Below are 18,265 nucleotides of genomic sequence, written 5' to 3' on the forward strand. Positions count from 1 at the left end.
AGCTGGTTGTAGTGGGATGTGCCGAACATTGGCGGGGCAAACGAGCTCTACACTATTCTCAGCTGATGCGAAGCCACGATCCATGCTTTTTTGATTGCGTGCATCGACTCTCACATGCATCAAAAGATTTTTAAAGTCTGGTCCTAAGTGTTAGAGCCCTCGAGCATACACCACACAAGGAACTCAAGATAATGGACACGGGGCTCCACTCGAGCCCGAGAGAAAAGTTATGGACGAGTCTATAGTGGCCGAAAACACCAGCAAAGCTGATACAAAATGATAGAATCGAGCGAGGGTCTACTCACCTCAGCTCGTAGAGCCTACACGGGCTCTGCAACCAAAATGAAATGCAAGCATGAGCTCGCAAGCTCATACAATGTTATCCCCAACTAGCATACAAAACTAGGGATCGAAGACCCACACAAAAAGACCAGCAAGATTCTCAAGAAAAGCACGGCATGCTTTGGCTCTACAGACACCAGGTGGCTTCACAAACATAGCCCTATTGTTAGTCAAAGGCGTGCTTGGCAATGTCTTTTTCGATACGTCACCGCCAAATGTGGTACGCTTGAGAAAGCACAAGAAGTGCTTGAGTAGCTTCCTGTGTGGAATGTCGCCTCTTTGAATGCACTAATTGTGCGAGATGTGCCAAACATCAAGAAAGCGTGCATATCTCTAGATGTAATCACCTACGTTTGCATCTCAAAGGCATGTGATACTTTGCATAATCAGGAGCTCTCTACTTCAATGCATCATTGGTTGGTTTTTTAATTTGATTCCGTAGTGAACAAGTTACTGCAAAAGACTATCGTTGGACTCAACGCCAGACAACAAGAAATTACGATAAGATTAATAATTACGTATATTCCAGTCGTTATGAAAAACAATAAATCTTTGTAAAGAAATAGCATTGTACTTGGATTGGTACAAATACTCACAACTTATTCTAATTCTTATTTTTATTATACAATGTTTATAGTTAGGAAAATGTTTCATTTACTGCACTTAATTTTCATACCTTTCTAATATTATTATGTTTTATTGCAGTCAACACATAAAGAAGCTTGAACCCAACTCTTGCACATTTACAAACACGAGATATTTGAACGAGCGGTGAGTAACAACTACCGCATTCTACTATTGATCGCTAAGAACGCAATGAAACAAACACACTGAAATTTGCACACTACCATGGAAATGGCACGTTCCCTCGTATTATAAAAAATGGGAAGCATTGTGCAAACTTCCCCATGCAAAGAGACTTGCATGTTTTCTTTTTATTTGAAACATAAAAATGGAACAACAAACAATTAACAGCATTGATGTTTTGTATGATTACGAACATTGAGCTTGATAAAACTCTAATTCTCCTTGTGGTTTTTTGCGAGGTACACCTCCCAAACATTATAATCGATATCCCAAACACACTCTCAAGTAAAAAAATCTAACAGGATTTTATGAGAATCTGTGTGTGTGTGTGTGTGCGCGCGCACGCGCTTCATTTTAATGTCTCTTCTCCCAGTATTAATAGCAGCAAATAATAGAACTTGTCGATTTCTGATTCTTTTTTGGGAAAATTACCAAAATACCCCTCTAATTTGTGGAAATTCCCAAAATATCCCTCAAATTTCAAAAATTCCCAAAATACCTTGTATCTATTTTAGCTGGATTGTTCACGATTTCCTAATCTTTATTCTTTTTTGACAATGTATATCCGTTTTTTAGTGCTTAGCATGTAATTTGTCACAAATTACCTCCCAAAAAAAGACAATTATGTCTAAAAATAATGAAGCAATTCATATCCAAAGCCTACATAACCAGCTCAAATTCTAGTTTTAGTATCTTGTATTCATAGTCAATCAGTCTTCTTATGAAAAGCTACAAATTTTTAAATTTTTGGATAAATTTACTCTCACAACCAGGGGTATTTTGGGAATTCTGGAAAATTTTGCGGGCATTTTGGGAATTTTTGACAAAATATGATGGAATTTTTGAAATTTGAAGGGTATTTTGGGAATTTCCACAAATTAGAGGGGTATTTTGGTAAATTTTCCTTTCTTTTTTATGTCGAACGCGGCTAACGAAGCACTCTAGTTTCTGTCATTCCTTCATCTGTTCTCCTTTCTCTCGGAGCGCATCGATCCGCGCTCATGCAAATTTCATACCTCTCTCAGGTTTTTCTCTATTGGCTACGGAAGCTTTCGATGTTGTATTATGCGTTCATACGTGATACTCACTGACAGCGGTGGAACTCTTCTGTACACTCCCACTGTTTGGGTTGTTCCCAATGGGCTAAAATACATTCAGCTTCCCGCAAGCTGGACTTCAAATTTGCAGGTAGGTTTTCTCCACAGATAACTTTGTTTCGGCAGAATTTTATGTATGGATTGTGCAGGCAGAGGCTGTCTGTGGCTAAGAAGAGTTTCACGAGGGACGCGGGCTGAAGGGATTGGCTCCAAATTTCTTCGGGGAGAAAACATGTTACCGAGAGGCTTCATCCATCACACCCGACCAGTTTATCTAGCTGGTGCAGGGGACGGCAAATGGAAACTCTTTAGTAGCTCTCAAGACTTTGCCCTTAGTAATCATTCACAGTCTGGCATGGTTTGTGATCCGGAGTTTTCTACGACAAAAATGGATGATAGCTTGCAAGGCTCAATAGTCAGTGTAAACACAGGAGCTGCTACAGATTTTGGACAACTAGCTCAAATGACCGACAGTACTTGTTTTAGAATACCACAAAAGCCATCTGCTCCGCTCGGGTGGTTGTCTCTTGGATCGTGTGGCAATGCATTGATCATGAGAGTTGGTTCTGATGCAAGGTGTTTTCATCACCATGGATTACCATGTGGACTGGTTGATTTTGGAGCACATACAAGTTGTGGTAACACATTTTATGCAACCACTGATGTCAAATCCCTTGGATGGTCATGCCCAAAAGTGTAAGTGCCTTTTTTTGGGCTTTACACTCCATTTCATAGTTGTAATTCAGCTTGTGCTCTTGTGGGCCTCTCTTGAAATAATTTTGCTAACTTTATACGTATAGTAAGGTGAGCACTTGCCTGAAAATTATCGTCAGAAGATAGTTAGTGTGTCAATAAAGGGGAGCACACATTATTAATAAACTACAGCATCTTGAATAAAAATCACGCATTCAAAGCCAGGTTAGGATCAGAAGATGGCCTGTTCCTTGTGTGCCCCCCCCCCCCCCTTCACCTTGTGGTGTCCTCCTGCTGTCTCTTGGTGATGCCAGCTGTTTCTTCTCCCTCGCCTCTGACATTACTGCTCTCCCTCTTTTGTGTGTTTAAGTTTTAGTTGCGAGGCCTATGCCCCACATTGAACACTAAGATGTTCCTTGCTCTTTTCACCGCTGGTGGCTTTTGATGGTTCAGGTTTTGATCTATAGTTGCAGAGTGAGTGTTTGGAGGAAGTGCCTATCGTTTAGAGGCTGCTGGCATCCTCTCTCCACTTAGACTTAGCTTGCTAACACATTTTTACTCTCTTTTAAGAGAGGTTTTTCCCTTGGCTCTTAGTTTCTACAAGTTTGCCCATGTGGCTAGTATCCAGCTTTTATAGCTTCCAATTTGCTGCTTCGGGCCTGCTTTGCAGTTTATGTACTTGCCCTCAGAATCTGGCATCCTCTCTCCACTTAGCTTGCGAGGGCATTTTTACCCTCTTTAGGAGGTTTTTCCCCTGGCTCTCAGTTTCTACAGTTTGCCCATGTTGCTAGTTGTATCCAGTTTTTACAGTTTCCTGTTTGTTTCCTTCTAGTCTGCTTTGTAACCTGTTATGTACTTGCCCTACCATTTGGGCGTTCTGAGGGGTTATTCAAATAACAGAAATTAGCCTCTTTTCGTGGAGAGAGAGAGAGAGAGAGAGAGAGAGAGAGAGAGAGATTGATTTTCATCATTGACAGTTTTTCCGCTGCAGTTTCGTGTTTGTAAATAATTTGTGTTTTTGACATTCAGAGGAGGAACCATCTCAGAGTTTACTGGTAAAAAAGGAGTTTCTCTACTTCCAGGCAAGCCTGTTGCAACTAAGAGGTAAGTTGTCTGTAGTGCCGAGTGCTCATTTGAAGTGAGCTCACTTAAAAGAAAAATTTGTCCTTTTTTTGGACAGTAGACAAAACAAGCAGAAGAAGGATGGGAAGACGGCTGCCTCGACAAGGGATCTCTATGAGAGAAGCTCGTTTCACCTTCTTGAAGTCTTGTTTTGTTTTCCTTTTCTAAATCCCAATGCAGTGGCCTCAAACTTCCAGATCTTGTCTCGTAAGAGCTTGAAAGAACTGACGAGTATCCTAAATCAAACTGCAATTGGATTGGCTGGTGTTAGCGCTACTTGGGTGTTTTTTGTCGGAACAAGAACAGTTTGGCTCGATGTGTCCCTCGACAAGTACACTGTAAGAAGCTTGGCGATAGGATTTGGTTTTCTCGTGCTGTCCTGGGCTATGAAGAGAATGTCGGAAGTTTTGAAGTGTTTGGCAGACAGATCAAGAACCTTTCAGCAAGATTATATAACTGGCCTTCAAAAAGAACTACAGGGTATTGCACTCGGTGCCTTCCTCCTTATTTTCATGTGCTTCATGGGAGGCGGCTAATATGATTATTTCTTTTTTGGGTCTAGATGATTATGCATGCCAATGAAGGTGCTTGTGTAACCATCCACCTTGTGTGTCTGGGGAGGATGGCATCTAGGCATGTTTTGTTGTATTTTGCTCCTCTGGATTTTCCAGAAAAGGCTCGAGTCTTCTTGACAAATCTTGGCTTTATTGCTTCACATAATAGCTAGGGTCCTCAACTCAAGGTGTGGGTAGCCCAGGATGGCCTCAAGGATTACATATTTTTACAATATTTACATGCTTGACATGGTAAAGCATACAGCCTGTTATTCGGCTTGTGTGAGACTCTTTTATCTGCGTGGCATTGATAGCTCCTGCTCCTACTTCCCTTCATGATTTATGGTCATGTAGATAAGGTTTTTGTGGTCGTATGTTTTAATAAAGGAAACGTTTCAAGGATCTATTGAGGAAACTGTGTAAAGCTTAGCCAACTGTTTTCATGTGTGCCAAGGTTGCTAATTCTGCTTCTCTCTGAGATACATCGTTAAACCTTGTATACTTCAGTGAGCACTCACGAGATCAAACTCTCATAGGGGTTAATCAATAGGCCATGGTGAGATTCGGCCTAATAGGAGTCTCTCTGAAGGAGTGGATGTTTGCCAAAAGAGGGTTGAGGACCTCCACCAGTGGTGGCCTATCCCAGAGAAGGCTCGACAGTGTGCCCTCAAAAGTGAAGATTATCAATGTGGAGCAAAATGAAGTGATAGCAACAAAACAAGGCCTTTTGTCATGGATGAGCTATTGCATAGGGGGAGAGAAAATTCCACACCAGCTGTCTTGTTTGCTTCCAAAGCCCTTCTTTTGACACATTAATGGAGCAACTCTTTGACGTCTGGAACCAATCATGATGTATCAATAGATTTCAAAGGAACCAAACAAAGTCAAGATTGCATTGGACTTTGATAAATTTTTTACTAAGGATTGAGTACATTGAAATGTCAGTATTGTGCCCAGAAGGGTCATAAGTTGGCCTTGTATGTGAGTTATGGTGCAAACGTAGGCTCTATAGAGAGAGTAAGACTCTCAGATAAGTTTCCACCTCAACCTAGAAATTCCAAGGATAAGCCAAGAGCAGATTAATGTAGTGCTCAGTGATATATTTGATGAGAAAAGAGAGTATCTAAGTGTTAAAGCAAGGAAAGAGACCCTTTGTGGAAGAACATGCCGTAATGCTCATTGAGTACTCTATTGAGAAAGCTATAAAGGCAGTACCAGGCGAAGAAGGGACCCATTTAGAGAAAATGTGAGATGACGAACAGCAAGAGCAAACTTCCAGTGGAATAAGCAGGAAAATAGGATATTGCTCTATCATTAGCCATTAATGTTGAGAACCCATTAATGTTGAAGCACTTCGTACCTACACTTCAATTAAAGTCGACAGTTACTTGTGATTTCAAGTAAACTTCTTACAAATAATACGCCTGATGTCGTATAACTGTATCAACTAAGACTAAGACACACTTTGCTTAAATGAGAAACAAATGCTTTGTTGCTTAAAAATATGATCGAACATGAGAGAGAATTTTTATTAGAGATCTTGATACACATGCTCCCTCTCTATTTATTATTTTTAACATACCTAGGATCACCAGTGGCCTATGTCTTTTACATAAAATAAAAACAAAGAGCTCCACGCACGGGCCAGGATACCAAAATTTAGCTCCTATTGTGAATGTTATGCGACAAACCCTTTTTTCCCATGAGAGGTCTGTCTTTGTTGCTATTACCTATGTAAGAAACTCCTAACCCTTTCCTAAGATTCCAAGTAGGTAAATTTTGTGCTTTCTAGTATGATCCTAACCGCACTTCTATGGAAAAGAGAGAGTAGAGTCTTTTCCTATAAAATGTAGGCATGGTCTCTTATAAATATATGTTGTTGCTCTCTCTCTCTCTCTCTCTCACACACACACACACACACACACAAGAGAGAGAGAGAGAGAGAGAGAGAGAGAGAGAGAGAGATGAGGCATTGTGGGTGCTGACCTCCTAACCCATTGAGATGTGGTGTTCAACACCGTAACCTTGGTTTTCCCAAGGTTGACTAACAATCCAATATCATGAGCCAATGTGTACAAAGCATTCTAATGGCGCTGCATCCCCTTCGGAGAGTCAAAAATCAACACTATATCATCAGTGTATAACAACATCGGAATCCATGTTCGTGCTAGTTGAACACCTATGTCTCCCTCTCGTTCTACATAGTTTGAGAACTCATCCACATACATTCCAAAAAGAGTTGGAGATAGGGAGCATCCCTACTTCACCCCAATAGTGGAGTGGACCATGTCAGACATACCCTCAGTAGTGCGTACCTCCTTACCATTGTCCTGTAAAGAGCCAAGATCCCCCAAATCATCTTTGTGGGTACATCAATGTTCTGTAGTCTGCGTATAAGTATGGATCTCGCCACTGCGTCAAAAGCTTTGCAAAAATCCACAAAGCTATAGTAGATCCTCTTGCCATGGTGTCTACCCTCCTCAACCATAGCTCTGAGTGTCAGAATCTGGTCAAGAGTGGAGAAGCCTTTCCTGAATCCTGCCTGCCCTGATGCTGGTATGCCCTTTTTCTCTGCCCATTTATGCAACTCCCTCTCAAGAATAGATGCATACAACCCAGCCAATGTGTGACCAACCATGATGGTGCGATAATTTCTGGGAGTCATGGGATCTCCTGATTTGAAAATAGGTACAATCGTGGACATATTGTTGGGGTAAAGCCCCATGTGCCCCGTCAGGCCAGGCGCCCACTACTATACTTATTCATTATGCTTACTCATTATGTACATAATAGAATAATGGGGCTTACATGTTGATAGTGAGTTTTAGCCCTTTTGCAAACACAAGTCTCCTCTTCTCCATTACTGCACACATACTCACACGTGCTCTCACTCGTGCACGCACTTCAATTGGTGTCAATGCTTGACGATTGGAGAGCACCATTGGAGCTCGACAAGGAAGTAGGTGAAGAAGCAGCAAAAACTTCAGCACGTTTTTGCAGGTTTGTTTTGGTCTCTCAAAAAGTTTTCGTTCAGGCCGATTCCCTCTACCATTAACCAATTTTTTGAGCTCTTCAACTTTGCAGAAGAAAGTTTTCTCAAAATCCTCACCGATTTTGAGATACGTCACTCAGACTGCATGCAAGTTTCTGTAGGATAGGCTTCATATTTTGCAGATTAGATTTCTCTTTATTAGAATCAGCGGATTCAAGTCAATTCCCCATTTCCTATCTGTTTTCGCGTGCTCTACAACTTTGCAGAAGGAAATTTATGCAAATTTTGCACGATTTGGGAGATATCTACTTCAGTCAGCAGGGTGGTCGGTCTACTTTTGTAGGCTCTTCTGCTTACAGGTCCTTTGCATTATAGGAGTTGTTTGGTGTGTGTACATGTATACATACACAGGGATACACTTGCAGATTGATATGCAAATGATGTATGCATATTGTGGTGATTATTAGTGCTTTCTAAGCTTATTCCGTACATCCAAAGAGCTCGGATTGAGCTTGTTGGTTCTCTTATTTTGTGCATATATAGTTTGCTCTCAGTGAAGAGTGTGGGCTGAAAATTTCAGCAAATTTATGCGCATACGTTAAGAACATCTTGTGGATGTAGGACCTTTGTGGACTCTCAGGATTCGAGAGTGGATTCATCACGGTTTATGTGCATTGACTTGTGCGATTGAGAAGATTTCGAAAAGTGTGATGCACGGATTTACAAAGAGTTTTTGTAGAAGGTGAGGACAATCCCAACAAGCGAGAACTGTCCCTTAGAAGGCTGAACATCGGTTCAGTCACACCAATAGTAATTACCACAGGCAGTTACTGTAGTAACTCTTGGGAGAGAGCTATAAATCAGACCCGTTACATTGTAATTGGGCTTCTTAGCTTCTTAGTTGTACAAAGCTTCCTCACTTCTTGGCTTAGTTGCTTGTATTTTGGCTTTAGCTCTCTAAGCATTCTCGGGTTATGAGTTCTTCGCCTCTAGCTTCACTCTGTAATAATTGCTTTTGTAATCGTTTGAGCTTAAACCCATTATACAATATACTGGTTGTTATTGAGCTATTAATTTCAATTTGAAAATACTTTTTCCAGTTTCTCAGTATGTCTCTTGTCTCAGTATAATATTTAAGTTCAGTTAACTATTTCAGTCCAGTCAGTTCTCTGTTCCAGTTTCACTAACTGAATTGACGACATAACAGTAGCTTTAAATTCTAACACTGGAATCAGCTGTCTGAAGAGATCAGCTCCAATTTCATTTCGATGATCACGGTGATTAGAGCTGTTCACTCTTCGACCAGAAAACTCTTATCTAACAGTTAGAATTTTCAGCTGTACTGATGGCGCCCAAACCTAGTCGTGGTCGTAAATCGTCAACCCGGTTAGGCACTGATTCCAACCGTGTTGACCCTATTCCTGAGAAATCAGAAAGAGAGTTTGATCCTAAGAAGGACTCGGTGACTGAGACTGAGGCTCAAGAGGAGCACAGTTAGGCTGATGAGGCCAGGGACTCTCAGCACTCCAGTCATTCCCGGAGGAGAAGGACTGAGCGGGAAGAACGCAAAACCAGGAGTTCCCGGTACACACACAGAGACATTGGGGCCAAGGGCAGTAAGGGTAGTCGTCACAGTTCCAACAGAAAAGCCAGAGAAGAGACAGAGACTAAGACTGAAGAAGAAATTGACTAGGATGCTGATACAGACCACTACAAGAAGTCTTCAAGACAAAGTCAGGCTTCCAAGGTCAGAAGAAGCAGAGACGATGTTGACCGACATGATTATACTTCTTCATTAATAATATCTTTCCCAGTGTTCAAAGGAGGAAAGAAAGATAATCCAGATGTTCATATCCAAGCTTTTGAACACTATGTTGAGTTGAAGAATATTCATGAAGATGACTGGGAAGAATATTTTCCTTAGACACTGAAAGATACAACAAGGAAATGATACTACCATTACCTAGCTTGCCAACTCAGATCATACAATAAATTGCTTAAGGCTTTCAGACTAGAATATTCAGACAACAGGGGTGATGAGGACATCCTCTGCGAGCTAGATAAGATTAAAGAAGAAAAATTGTCAGTTAGAAGTTATGTTGAGAAGATCAAGGAGTTAACCAGGTAGTTGCAGGAGCCACCATCAGAAAAAAGATTACGAGCATGGTTTTTAAATGGGTTCCGCAGTAAGAAGCTCAGAGAATAGGAGGTGCCTGCACCAACAAAGAAATTCAATGATTTGGTGCAGCGAGCTCTGAAGCTTGAACAATAGGCTAAGAAGGAGAGAAGTCACAAGAAGAGGAGGTCTAACAGTAGCAGTTCTTCCATTGAGAATTCTGATTCTAGTGAGACCTCCAGTAGTTCTGAAAGCAACTCAGATAAAAAGAGCAAAGACAAGGCCAAGAAGGGGTCTTGGTCCAGAAAGATTGATGAAATGGCCCGACAGATTGCTGAAATCAGCCAGACCAGACAACCAGTTAGGAGAATGGAAACCTGGTGTTCAAGATGCAAATCTAAATATCATGTTTCCAATGAATGTCCACAGTGTATCTATTGCAAAGCATAGGGTCATTTATGGAACAATTGTGACATTCGCATTCATCACTTCAAGAAGGGAAAGGATTTGTCTGTAGTGGCATTTATCAATGCTGAACTAGCTAGAGTAGAGACAACTAGTGTACCACAAGAGGAGAAACCAGGTACTAGTGGTACTGGTACTGGGCGCGATAGATACCAGGGAGGTACTGGCCGGGGCCACAGTCGTGGTAACTTTCAAAATCGAAGCCTTAATTGTTATACTTGTGGCAAGTATGGGCATTTTGCGGCTCAGTGTCCAGAAGCACCTAGCACTACGGCTACTGAGGTGAAAGCCTCGGAGCCAGTTCCAATACGAGCAGTTACACGGAGTAAAGGGGTAGTCATTGAGGAAATCCCAGATGAGCCGGCAAAACCAGTCAGTTCCGAAAGTAGAAAATGGGCTCAGCAGAGAGAGGTATGGAAGGCAAAGGGAAAAGAGAATGTAGTCGATGAATGGCAAGAGTAGAGAGAACTGGCGGCTAAGATCACAGAAGATCTAGCCAAGAAGCTACCAGAGCAGCCAGAAAGTTCTGCTACCCGAGTCATTCAGAAGATACCAGCCCAGTCTTATGAGAAAACACAACCAGATCAGTCAGGGTCTGTGATTCCTTAGACTATGCTGGCTGCAGTTCACGGACTGGTGGAAGAACTAGGGAACGTTAAATCAGATATAATTGCAACAGGAAACAATGAAGGAGGCACAGTGGGTACCAGAACAAAGGAGTGGCATTGTGCAGATAATAGTCCTGATTCTGAAAGTTCTGATAATAACTCTGATCAAGAGAGAGAAAAAATTCATGTTAAGATCTGTGAAAGAATTTTGAAACTGACAGTTGAACTAGACGACATCAGAAAAACTTTGCCTGAAGCAGCAAAATTCATCAGACAACGAAGGAAGGCTGAAGCGGAAGCCAGAGTAGTTGACTTAGCAGTTTTCAGAGATGATGAAGTGTCGGTGATCCAGGTAGACTACAAGGCTAGGAAACAGTGGGAGTCACTATCTGGCGTCATATTGGATGGAGGAGCAAGAGTAAACATCCTGGGGACACACCTTCAGCAAAGATGGGTATCAAAACCTGAAACCAGCACCCTTCAAAGTTCGAATGGCCGATCATCGAGTTGTGCAGGTAATTGGGATGATAGAGAGTATGCAGATAAGGGTGGGAAAAGAAAAGTTCAAGACTAGCTTCTTGGTATTAGATGTGCAAGGCGCATATGAGATGCTACTAGGGCGCCCATGGTTGCAAACGCCACAGGCTGTTCACAACTATGCCAATTAGACTTTGACAATTCAGGGCACCAGTGGAAGAATTCAGATCCAGATAAACAACACTAGAAGCTGGAGAAAGGCACTGCGACCAGAAGAGCTTTGCCAGAAGTATGGAGTAAAGAAGATTGAGAGAATGCTAGCAGCAATTAATAGTTTTCCATTGGCTGAGATAGACCTAAATACAGTAGTATTTGACAAAGATCAGGCTGAAAAGCAAAGGAAGCCATTTCCACGTCAGTTCACTAAACTGAATTTTGGAGAACGACCAGTTCAACTAACTGGAAGGCCAGAGAAACCAGCCGACTCTAAAGAAGAATTCTCAAATTCCAATACACCAGCGGCCTCTGAACAAGCACGCTCTGAGGAAGTTACTAAAGTTCAAAGTAACAATTTAGAAGGGGTCTGTCCCGGGAGTATGCTGAGGAGTCAACAAAAAGGAAGGGAGGTGGGCATAACTGTTAGCTTCCAGGTGATCAGGAAATAGAAGAATGGAACCTGGGTTCCGAGGAAAATCCTAGATTGATCAAAGTAAACAAGCATCTGAACCCAGGAATGAAAAAATAAGCCCGACACATGTTCCAGAAGTACAAAGACGTATTCGCATGGGAACATACTAATCTAAAAGGAGTAGATCCAGAGGTCTGTCAACATAGAATACCTCTAAAACCGGATGCCAAACCAGTGCGACTGCAATGATATAGAGGGTAATAGCATGAAAAGGTGGTGCAAAAGCAGTGTCCTTGACAATTCTTTGTGAGGAATTTATGGATGGTGCTTTTAGCACACTTTCAAAGATGTTCTTGTGAGACTACGCTTTATGTTTTTTTTTTTGAAACGTTCGCTCCAACCACTTTAACAATTTTTTGAAATGTTTGTCCGTCTACTTTCATGCGTGCTGCTGTAGCTGAGTGCCTCCCTCTCTCTCTCTCTCTCTCTCTCTCTCGCTCTCTCTCTCTCTCTCTCTCTACTTGCATGCTGTTCAACAATCTATCCTCATCTCTCCTTCTCTTGAAGTAAGCAAGCATGGCTTGCACATCCATCTGCCTCAATGACGTCTACGTCTTGGCTTGATGCAAATGCACTCAAAAACAGTTGCAACCAGCATGCTCCAACCTTCAAAAGGGAAAGGCTCTTTTCTACTCTGCCCCACATTGGTGTGCCTCAGATGTGGCAGTAGGACATTCAACAACAATAGCCTTCTCACTACACTCAAGGTGGATGGATACCTGTGGATGGAAGCATCAGCAGGTTGGGATAGGAAATTCAACAGCAACATTTTTGTGTGGGTGAGAGCACCTTGGAAGAGGGGATTGTGTTGCACCACCAGCATTGGCAGATCCTTCAGCTTGGATTGCAGCCCACGTCCGTGGAAGTAGCAATTGGACACCAACAACATCCTCAAAATGATTGCCACATTATCCGACAGCCAATAATTGCAGACAATGGCCTTGGTTACCATCACCAAGCTTCAAATCCAATGGGGTGGTCTCACTCATCTCAGACCATGCCAAGGAAAATCCAAGAAATGATGGGATGTCCCCTCATGGCTGCACTGATTTCTGAACCACGATTCGCCAGGAAGCCACATATAGGATGCGACAGTATTGGGCCATGATAAAACGAGAGAGTCATCAAAGAAAAAGAGAACGGGATACATCATGCTTGTCAACGCCTGAAGATATGAGTATAGTTTGCAAAACAATGATGCTTTGCTGGCAAGAAGCTACAAAAGGCATGAATTGTGAAGCTAAGAAAGCCACCTTTTGATTGCTTCTAGAGAAGCCAGATTTTTGACGGTTGCACTGCGGATTAGAGAAGCCTATACTCTCCAACATACAATGCACAATAATCAAAGTCAAAGCATCCTTGTTTGAGGAGGAGTTAAAGCTAAAAAGAGCTTTATGCATGATGTTGGTGAATAGCGAAGGGGATCCATCAAGGTCTAAAAGCAATTCGAAGATGGCGAGGTTCAAAGGGTTGCATCCATGAAATTTTGTAGCAACTAATTCACGATTACAGCAGGCTGAGGCAGGAGCATTTCCATTGCAATTATGCCGACGTCAACAGCCTCAAAGTCATTGCATCACGTAGGAGATAAGAGACATTGTGTTTGCTTTTTGGCAGACGGAGACACGAGTGTCCCCAAACAAAAAGGATGTGTGTGGGAAGCGTTTGGGGAAAAAATCTTACATAAAGCATCCAATACATTTGCTTGACGAGTCCCAAGTATGCTTTAAAAGTGCTTGAATTATTTTGTTCGCTTGCATGATCTACTATAGGTACCATGCATGTAGGTAGTAACTGCATTTAGGTAGTATTACATCATGTATAATGATGTCAGTGAATCCCTAGAGGCGTGTATGCTCCAAAAGGCATTCTTTTGGTACTCTTGGAGCACCAATATAAACTCATATAGTTTACTATCACCATAGCAAGCACCATAGGTATAGTGTATACAAACTCTTCAACCACCAATATATACTCATGGATCTCCTAAAATACCTTGAACCATGAAAAATACCTTCACCCTGGGTAGAAGTTGCATGAGGTCAAACAAGTACTTCAAGTATACATAAGGGCAAAAGAAAGTGCATTGGGCCAAAGTGCATAGACTAGTAGGTACTTCAGCATTACCAATTTTGCTACATGTACCGTGTAGAAATATATTACATTGAAGATTACCTAGAGTACCTACATGTAGATGCTAGTAATACTACCATGTCAAAGGGTTGGTGCTCAAAAGAACCAATGTATACTCATAAGTTCTATTAGGGTCCTCTTGGACAACAAATGTACATTTAATGGTAGTTTAAAACTACCTTTGTAAACTCATAGGTCCTTTACAGCTATGAAAGTACATATCAATAGGCTCTCTTGGGCTACTTGGAAGCTTCCAAAGTACCTTGAGACTAGGCAGAAGCCAGCATCCAACCACCAGCATGTACTTTTGGAATACAAACTCTAGGTATATAGGTACTTTAAAATGTACTCTTTTTGGTACTTATTAAATTATCAATTTCAAGGACTAAGGTACTTTGCGAAAACTAGTACTTCATAAAGTACCATTTACATTTGCTTAGGTACTTTAGTACCTAAAAAAAGGTTTAAAAAGTACCATGTTAGGTAGCATGTTCAAGTTGCAATGACTTAACCTTCCTTTTCACACACTCAAAGTTTTGATGAGGTTTTCTTTTCATTGGACAGGTGGAATTTTATAGGAGATTCCAAATGCAATATTCACACATCAAGATCTCTCTCAAATGTTTTGAGGGATTGAAGCCTTGGTTTGTTCACAAGTTGAAGGACAAGTACACTTGTTGTTGCATTGCTCACATACAAATGATATACCTCAAGGATGCATTCAACCAGATGAGACAAAGCAAGATAGGAGTGCACAGTGAAGGGTGTGGCTGCAAGTGTCAAGTATGCTTCATAGAAGAGGATCTAGGAAAGTGTGGAGCTATTGTGTACATGCACAATAGCATCAACAAATTGACTGAGATGGTCATATGTCCGAAGCTAGATGAGTCTACGTTTCATAAGCTCTCTTGCTTGAAGGGAGAATGTGATCAATGTGGATCCCAACGGTTAGTGCTCTGTCCAAAAGAAGAACCTGAAAATGCATTCTATATTTCAATAAAGGTGTTTGAAGACATTGCATCAGCCCATCAAGAAGGCAAGAAGCGCAAGGATCTACTGGTCAAGGAAATGGGATAAGATTTTACATCCTTCCTTAAAAAGCATCTAACCACCTACATCAGACACAATTTTATTGCCAGGTGGCAATCTCAGCAATTCAAAGACTGCATTCAAAGGTTTCCTAGAGATGTGGTAGTCTTTGTTATAGACTTTTCTAAGATTTAATCTTTCAAGGAGAAAAATGAAATCCAATCAATGCATTGGTACTCTTCACAAGTCACAATCTTGGTGCACATCACCTATGTTCGAGACGAGGCTGACAGGGTGTTGAAGTATATACAATTTTTACATCTCTGATGGCAAAGAGCATGACACATTGTTTGTGCAGCATTGCATGCAGTTGCATAGTGTGTGGCTACTACAAGAGAAAGGATTCAACTCCTTGAAGCGGCACTGGGTCTGGTCAGACGGGTGTGCTGCTCAATTCAAGGCATCCAGGCCATTTTTCTTTGTGTCAAGGTATTCTAGCTTCTCTGATCTCTTGAACATGATATCCAGTTTCTTGTTTTCTCCTAGTCTTTGAGACGTGTCATTGATTTAGGTACTACTCTTTGAATGGCATTGAGATGCTATGGAGTTTCTTTGCATCGGACCATGGCAAAGGAGAGCATGATGGGGCCGGTGAAATTGTCAAAAAGGCTCTGACGCATGAGAAATTCAAATTGGATGCATTGCACATGAATTGTGCCAAGGATGTGGTTAGTTTCTTGAAACATAAATTTCATGATGAAAACACCCGGTCAGAGGTGACTCAAATTTTTTGGGACGTCTAAGCGGCAGATGTGCCGAGGGAGAGGAAATGGAATTGCAAGCGAGTGGAAGGGTCACACTCTTTGCATTGTGTGAATGGACACTCTAGGACTGACAAGTGTGCACTTCGCTACATATCTCTCTCATGTTTTTGTCAATTTTGTATGTCACAATGTTGGAGGCGATGCCTTAACACTAGGTTGGTAACCTAACGGGACATAAAAGTGTCCTTTCAGGGTTTTGAAAAAAACCTCCAAAACCATAGTAGATCCACTCATTTTGTAAAATCCTTTCATGAGGTTATAGTTCAAGGCCTACTACACATGGAAAAAATAAGAAACTTGTAAAATTTCTCATCTTTTGGTCACACCAAGCCTCCAAAGTTGATGGACCAGTGCATTTTCATCAAAACAGTAATTTCTTACGTTTTGTTGCATAAAAATTAGATTAGGGATTTTTGTAGGACTTGAGATAAATTCCATAGTTAACTTCAATGGGTTGGTGATCAGAACATATGATTGCTTCTCACTCACTATTTTTTGTTTTGCCAAAATAAATAGGTACCAAAAAGTTGAATTTTTACCATTCTGCAAACCTATCATCAAAGTTTCTATAGCCACGCTCAATACAAATAATATATGCATGTTTTCTTAGTTCCCTATTTTCGTTTATGTTCATAAGGAGCCATGGAGCATGTCAAAATAATAATACATCTCTTACCAAGGGGAATCTTGGGGACAAAGATGAAGTGATAAATACAACAAACATGAAAAACTGGGTTCAACATTATGAGTTGTAGAATCCCATAGAAACTATTCAATATCTAGCCAAATTTGATCCTTATGACTAGATATGGTTACTACCTACAAAATGCATGTAGTTGTCACAAGAAACTAACAATATTGAAAAAGCTATACTTGATATACTAGAATGTTTCGTTTTCTTCTATAATTGAAAAAATCAACCATCGCTGTATACTATGCAAAATAGGGGATTAGGTGCCCCAAAACTCAAGGAATATTAGCTTTATATTATGATATGCGACAGAGAAAATAAAAAATGCATTTGGATATCATGAAATCCACCAAAAAAATCATAGAAGGGCTAAAATTGGCTAAAAAATAGGATTTGATAATTTTTGTAATTTGGTCATAACTTACAACTTTAATATTTATTTCTCCCTAGAAGCATCAGGACATGTTGAGGCCTACTAAAGATAGTTCTCTAGCATTATAGACCTCACAAAAATGAATCCTAGAGTGGTATAGTTGCAAAAAGTTGAAAAAAACCAAAAACAGGACCCATTTTTTCACACAGTTTAGGTTGTGAAATGTTGTGCAAGGACAAGGTTAAAGATGGAATTGATATTCCAAAAAAATGTCGAGTTTTTTTCAGCTCATGAGACAACTTTCTAGATAGACAGCACCTCAAAATCCATTTTGAAACTCTTGACATAATCCAAGGAAAATGGTCACTTAACAGGACATAAAAGTGTCCCAGGACATAAAAGTGTCCCATTACCAACCTAGTTGAAGGAGTACGAGCGGAAGTGCGACGCGAGAGAGAGTGTGAGAAGAAGAGCACGACGATATGGTGAACTCGCTCTACTGTAATGTATAGAGCATAGTGAGTTCTTATTAGGTTTTTACAAAAGAATATGTGTACATACCTGGTGGCCCGCCCACTTACCTGGGCGACCACATTGGGCTTTATACCCCAACAACCTCCCACTTAAAGTCCAATGTGGTACTTTAAGAGTGAGAGAAGCTACTATACAAGCTAATATACAAGAGATGTAGAGAAGTGATGTACTACCCTACACCTAACTGCTTGCGAAAATGCGCAAAGCTCTCTGAGGGAAGTCCTTTTGTAAGTAGATCAGCAGGATTTTCTGTGGTGTGAACTTTGACAAGCTGAAGTTGCTTATCCTCGAGCATTTCCCTGATGAAATGATACTTCACATCCACATGCTTTGTCTTTGAGTGATAAACTGGATTGCGAGCCAATTGTATAGCACTTTGACTATCACAATATAACACATGCATCTCTTCTTTGATTCCCAAATCTGTTACTAGTCGATTAAGCCAAATTGATTCTTTGCATGCCTCTGATGCTGCAACATATTCAGCCTCTGTAGTAGACTGAGTAACACAATCTTGTAATCTAGAACGCCATGATACTGCTCCACCAGCCAATGTAAAGACATACCCTGACGTAGACCTTCGGTTGTCTAAGTCACCTGCATAATCTGAGTCTGTAAAACCCTTTACACTTAGCTCCTGACTCCCATAGCATATACGCATACTCTTTGTAGCTTTCAGGTATCTCAATATTCCTTTCACTGCCTCCCAATGTTTCTTGC

The 18,265-nt window shown here is 41.0% G+C and overlaps 1 protein-coding gene across 3 annotated transcripts; it reads left to right on the forward strand.

The window, feature by feature from the left end:
- The first annotated feature begins 2,057 nt into the window (after positions 1-2,057).
- On the forward strand, positions 2,058-5,030 carry LOC147438478 (uncharacterized). Of its 3 annotated transcripts, XM_086484578.1 has the most exons (6): positions 2,058-2,174; positions 2,244-2,337; positions 2,396-2,942; positions 3,969-4,043; positions 4,120-4,541; positions 4,624-5,030. In XM_086484578.1, the coding sequence occupies exons 1-6, from the start codon at positions 2,151-2,153 to the stop codon at positions 4,641-4,643; spliced, it is 1,182 nt and encodes a 393-aa protein (XP_086340704.1). In that variant the 5' UTR covers positions 2,058-2,150; the 3' UTR covers positions 4,644-5,030. The 3 variants fall into 3 exon arrangements, with proteins under 3 accessions (XP_086340704.1, XP_086340702.1, XP_086340703.1); XM_086484576.1 differs by having other exon boundaries at positions 2,059-2,174; positions 4,120-5,030; XM_086484577.1 differs by having other exon boundaries at positions 2,060-2,174; positions 4,123-5,030.
- The last annotated feature ends 13,235 nt before the right edge of the window (positions 5,031-18,265 follow it).

The sequence above is a fragment of the Adiantum capillus-veneris genome, chromosome 16 (assembly GCF_014529385.1).
Source record: "Adiantum capillus-veneris isolate H3 chromosome 16, ASM1452938v2, whole genome shotgun sequence".
Lineage (NCBI taxonomy): Eukaryota > Viridiplantae > Streptophyta > Polypodiopsida > Polypodiales > Pteridaceae > Adiantum > Adiantum capillus-veneris.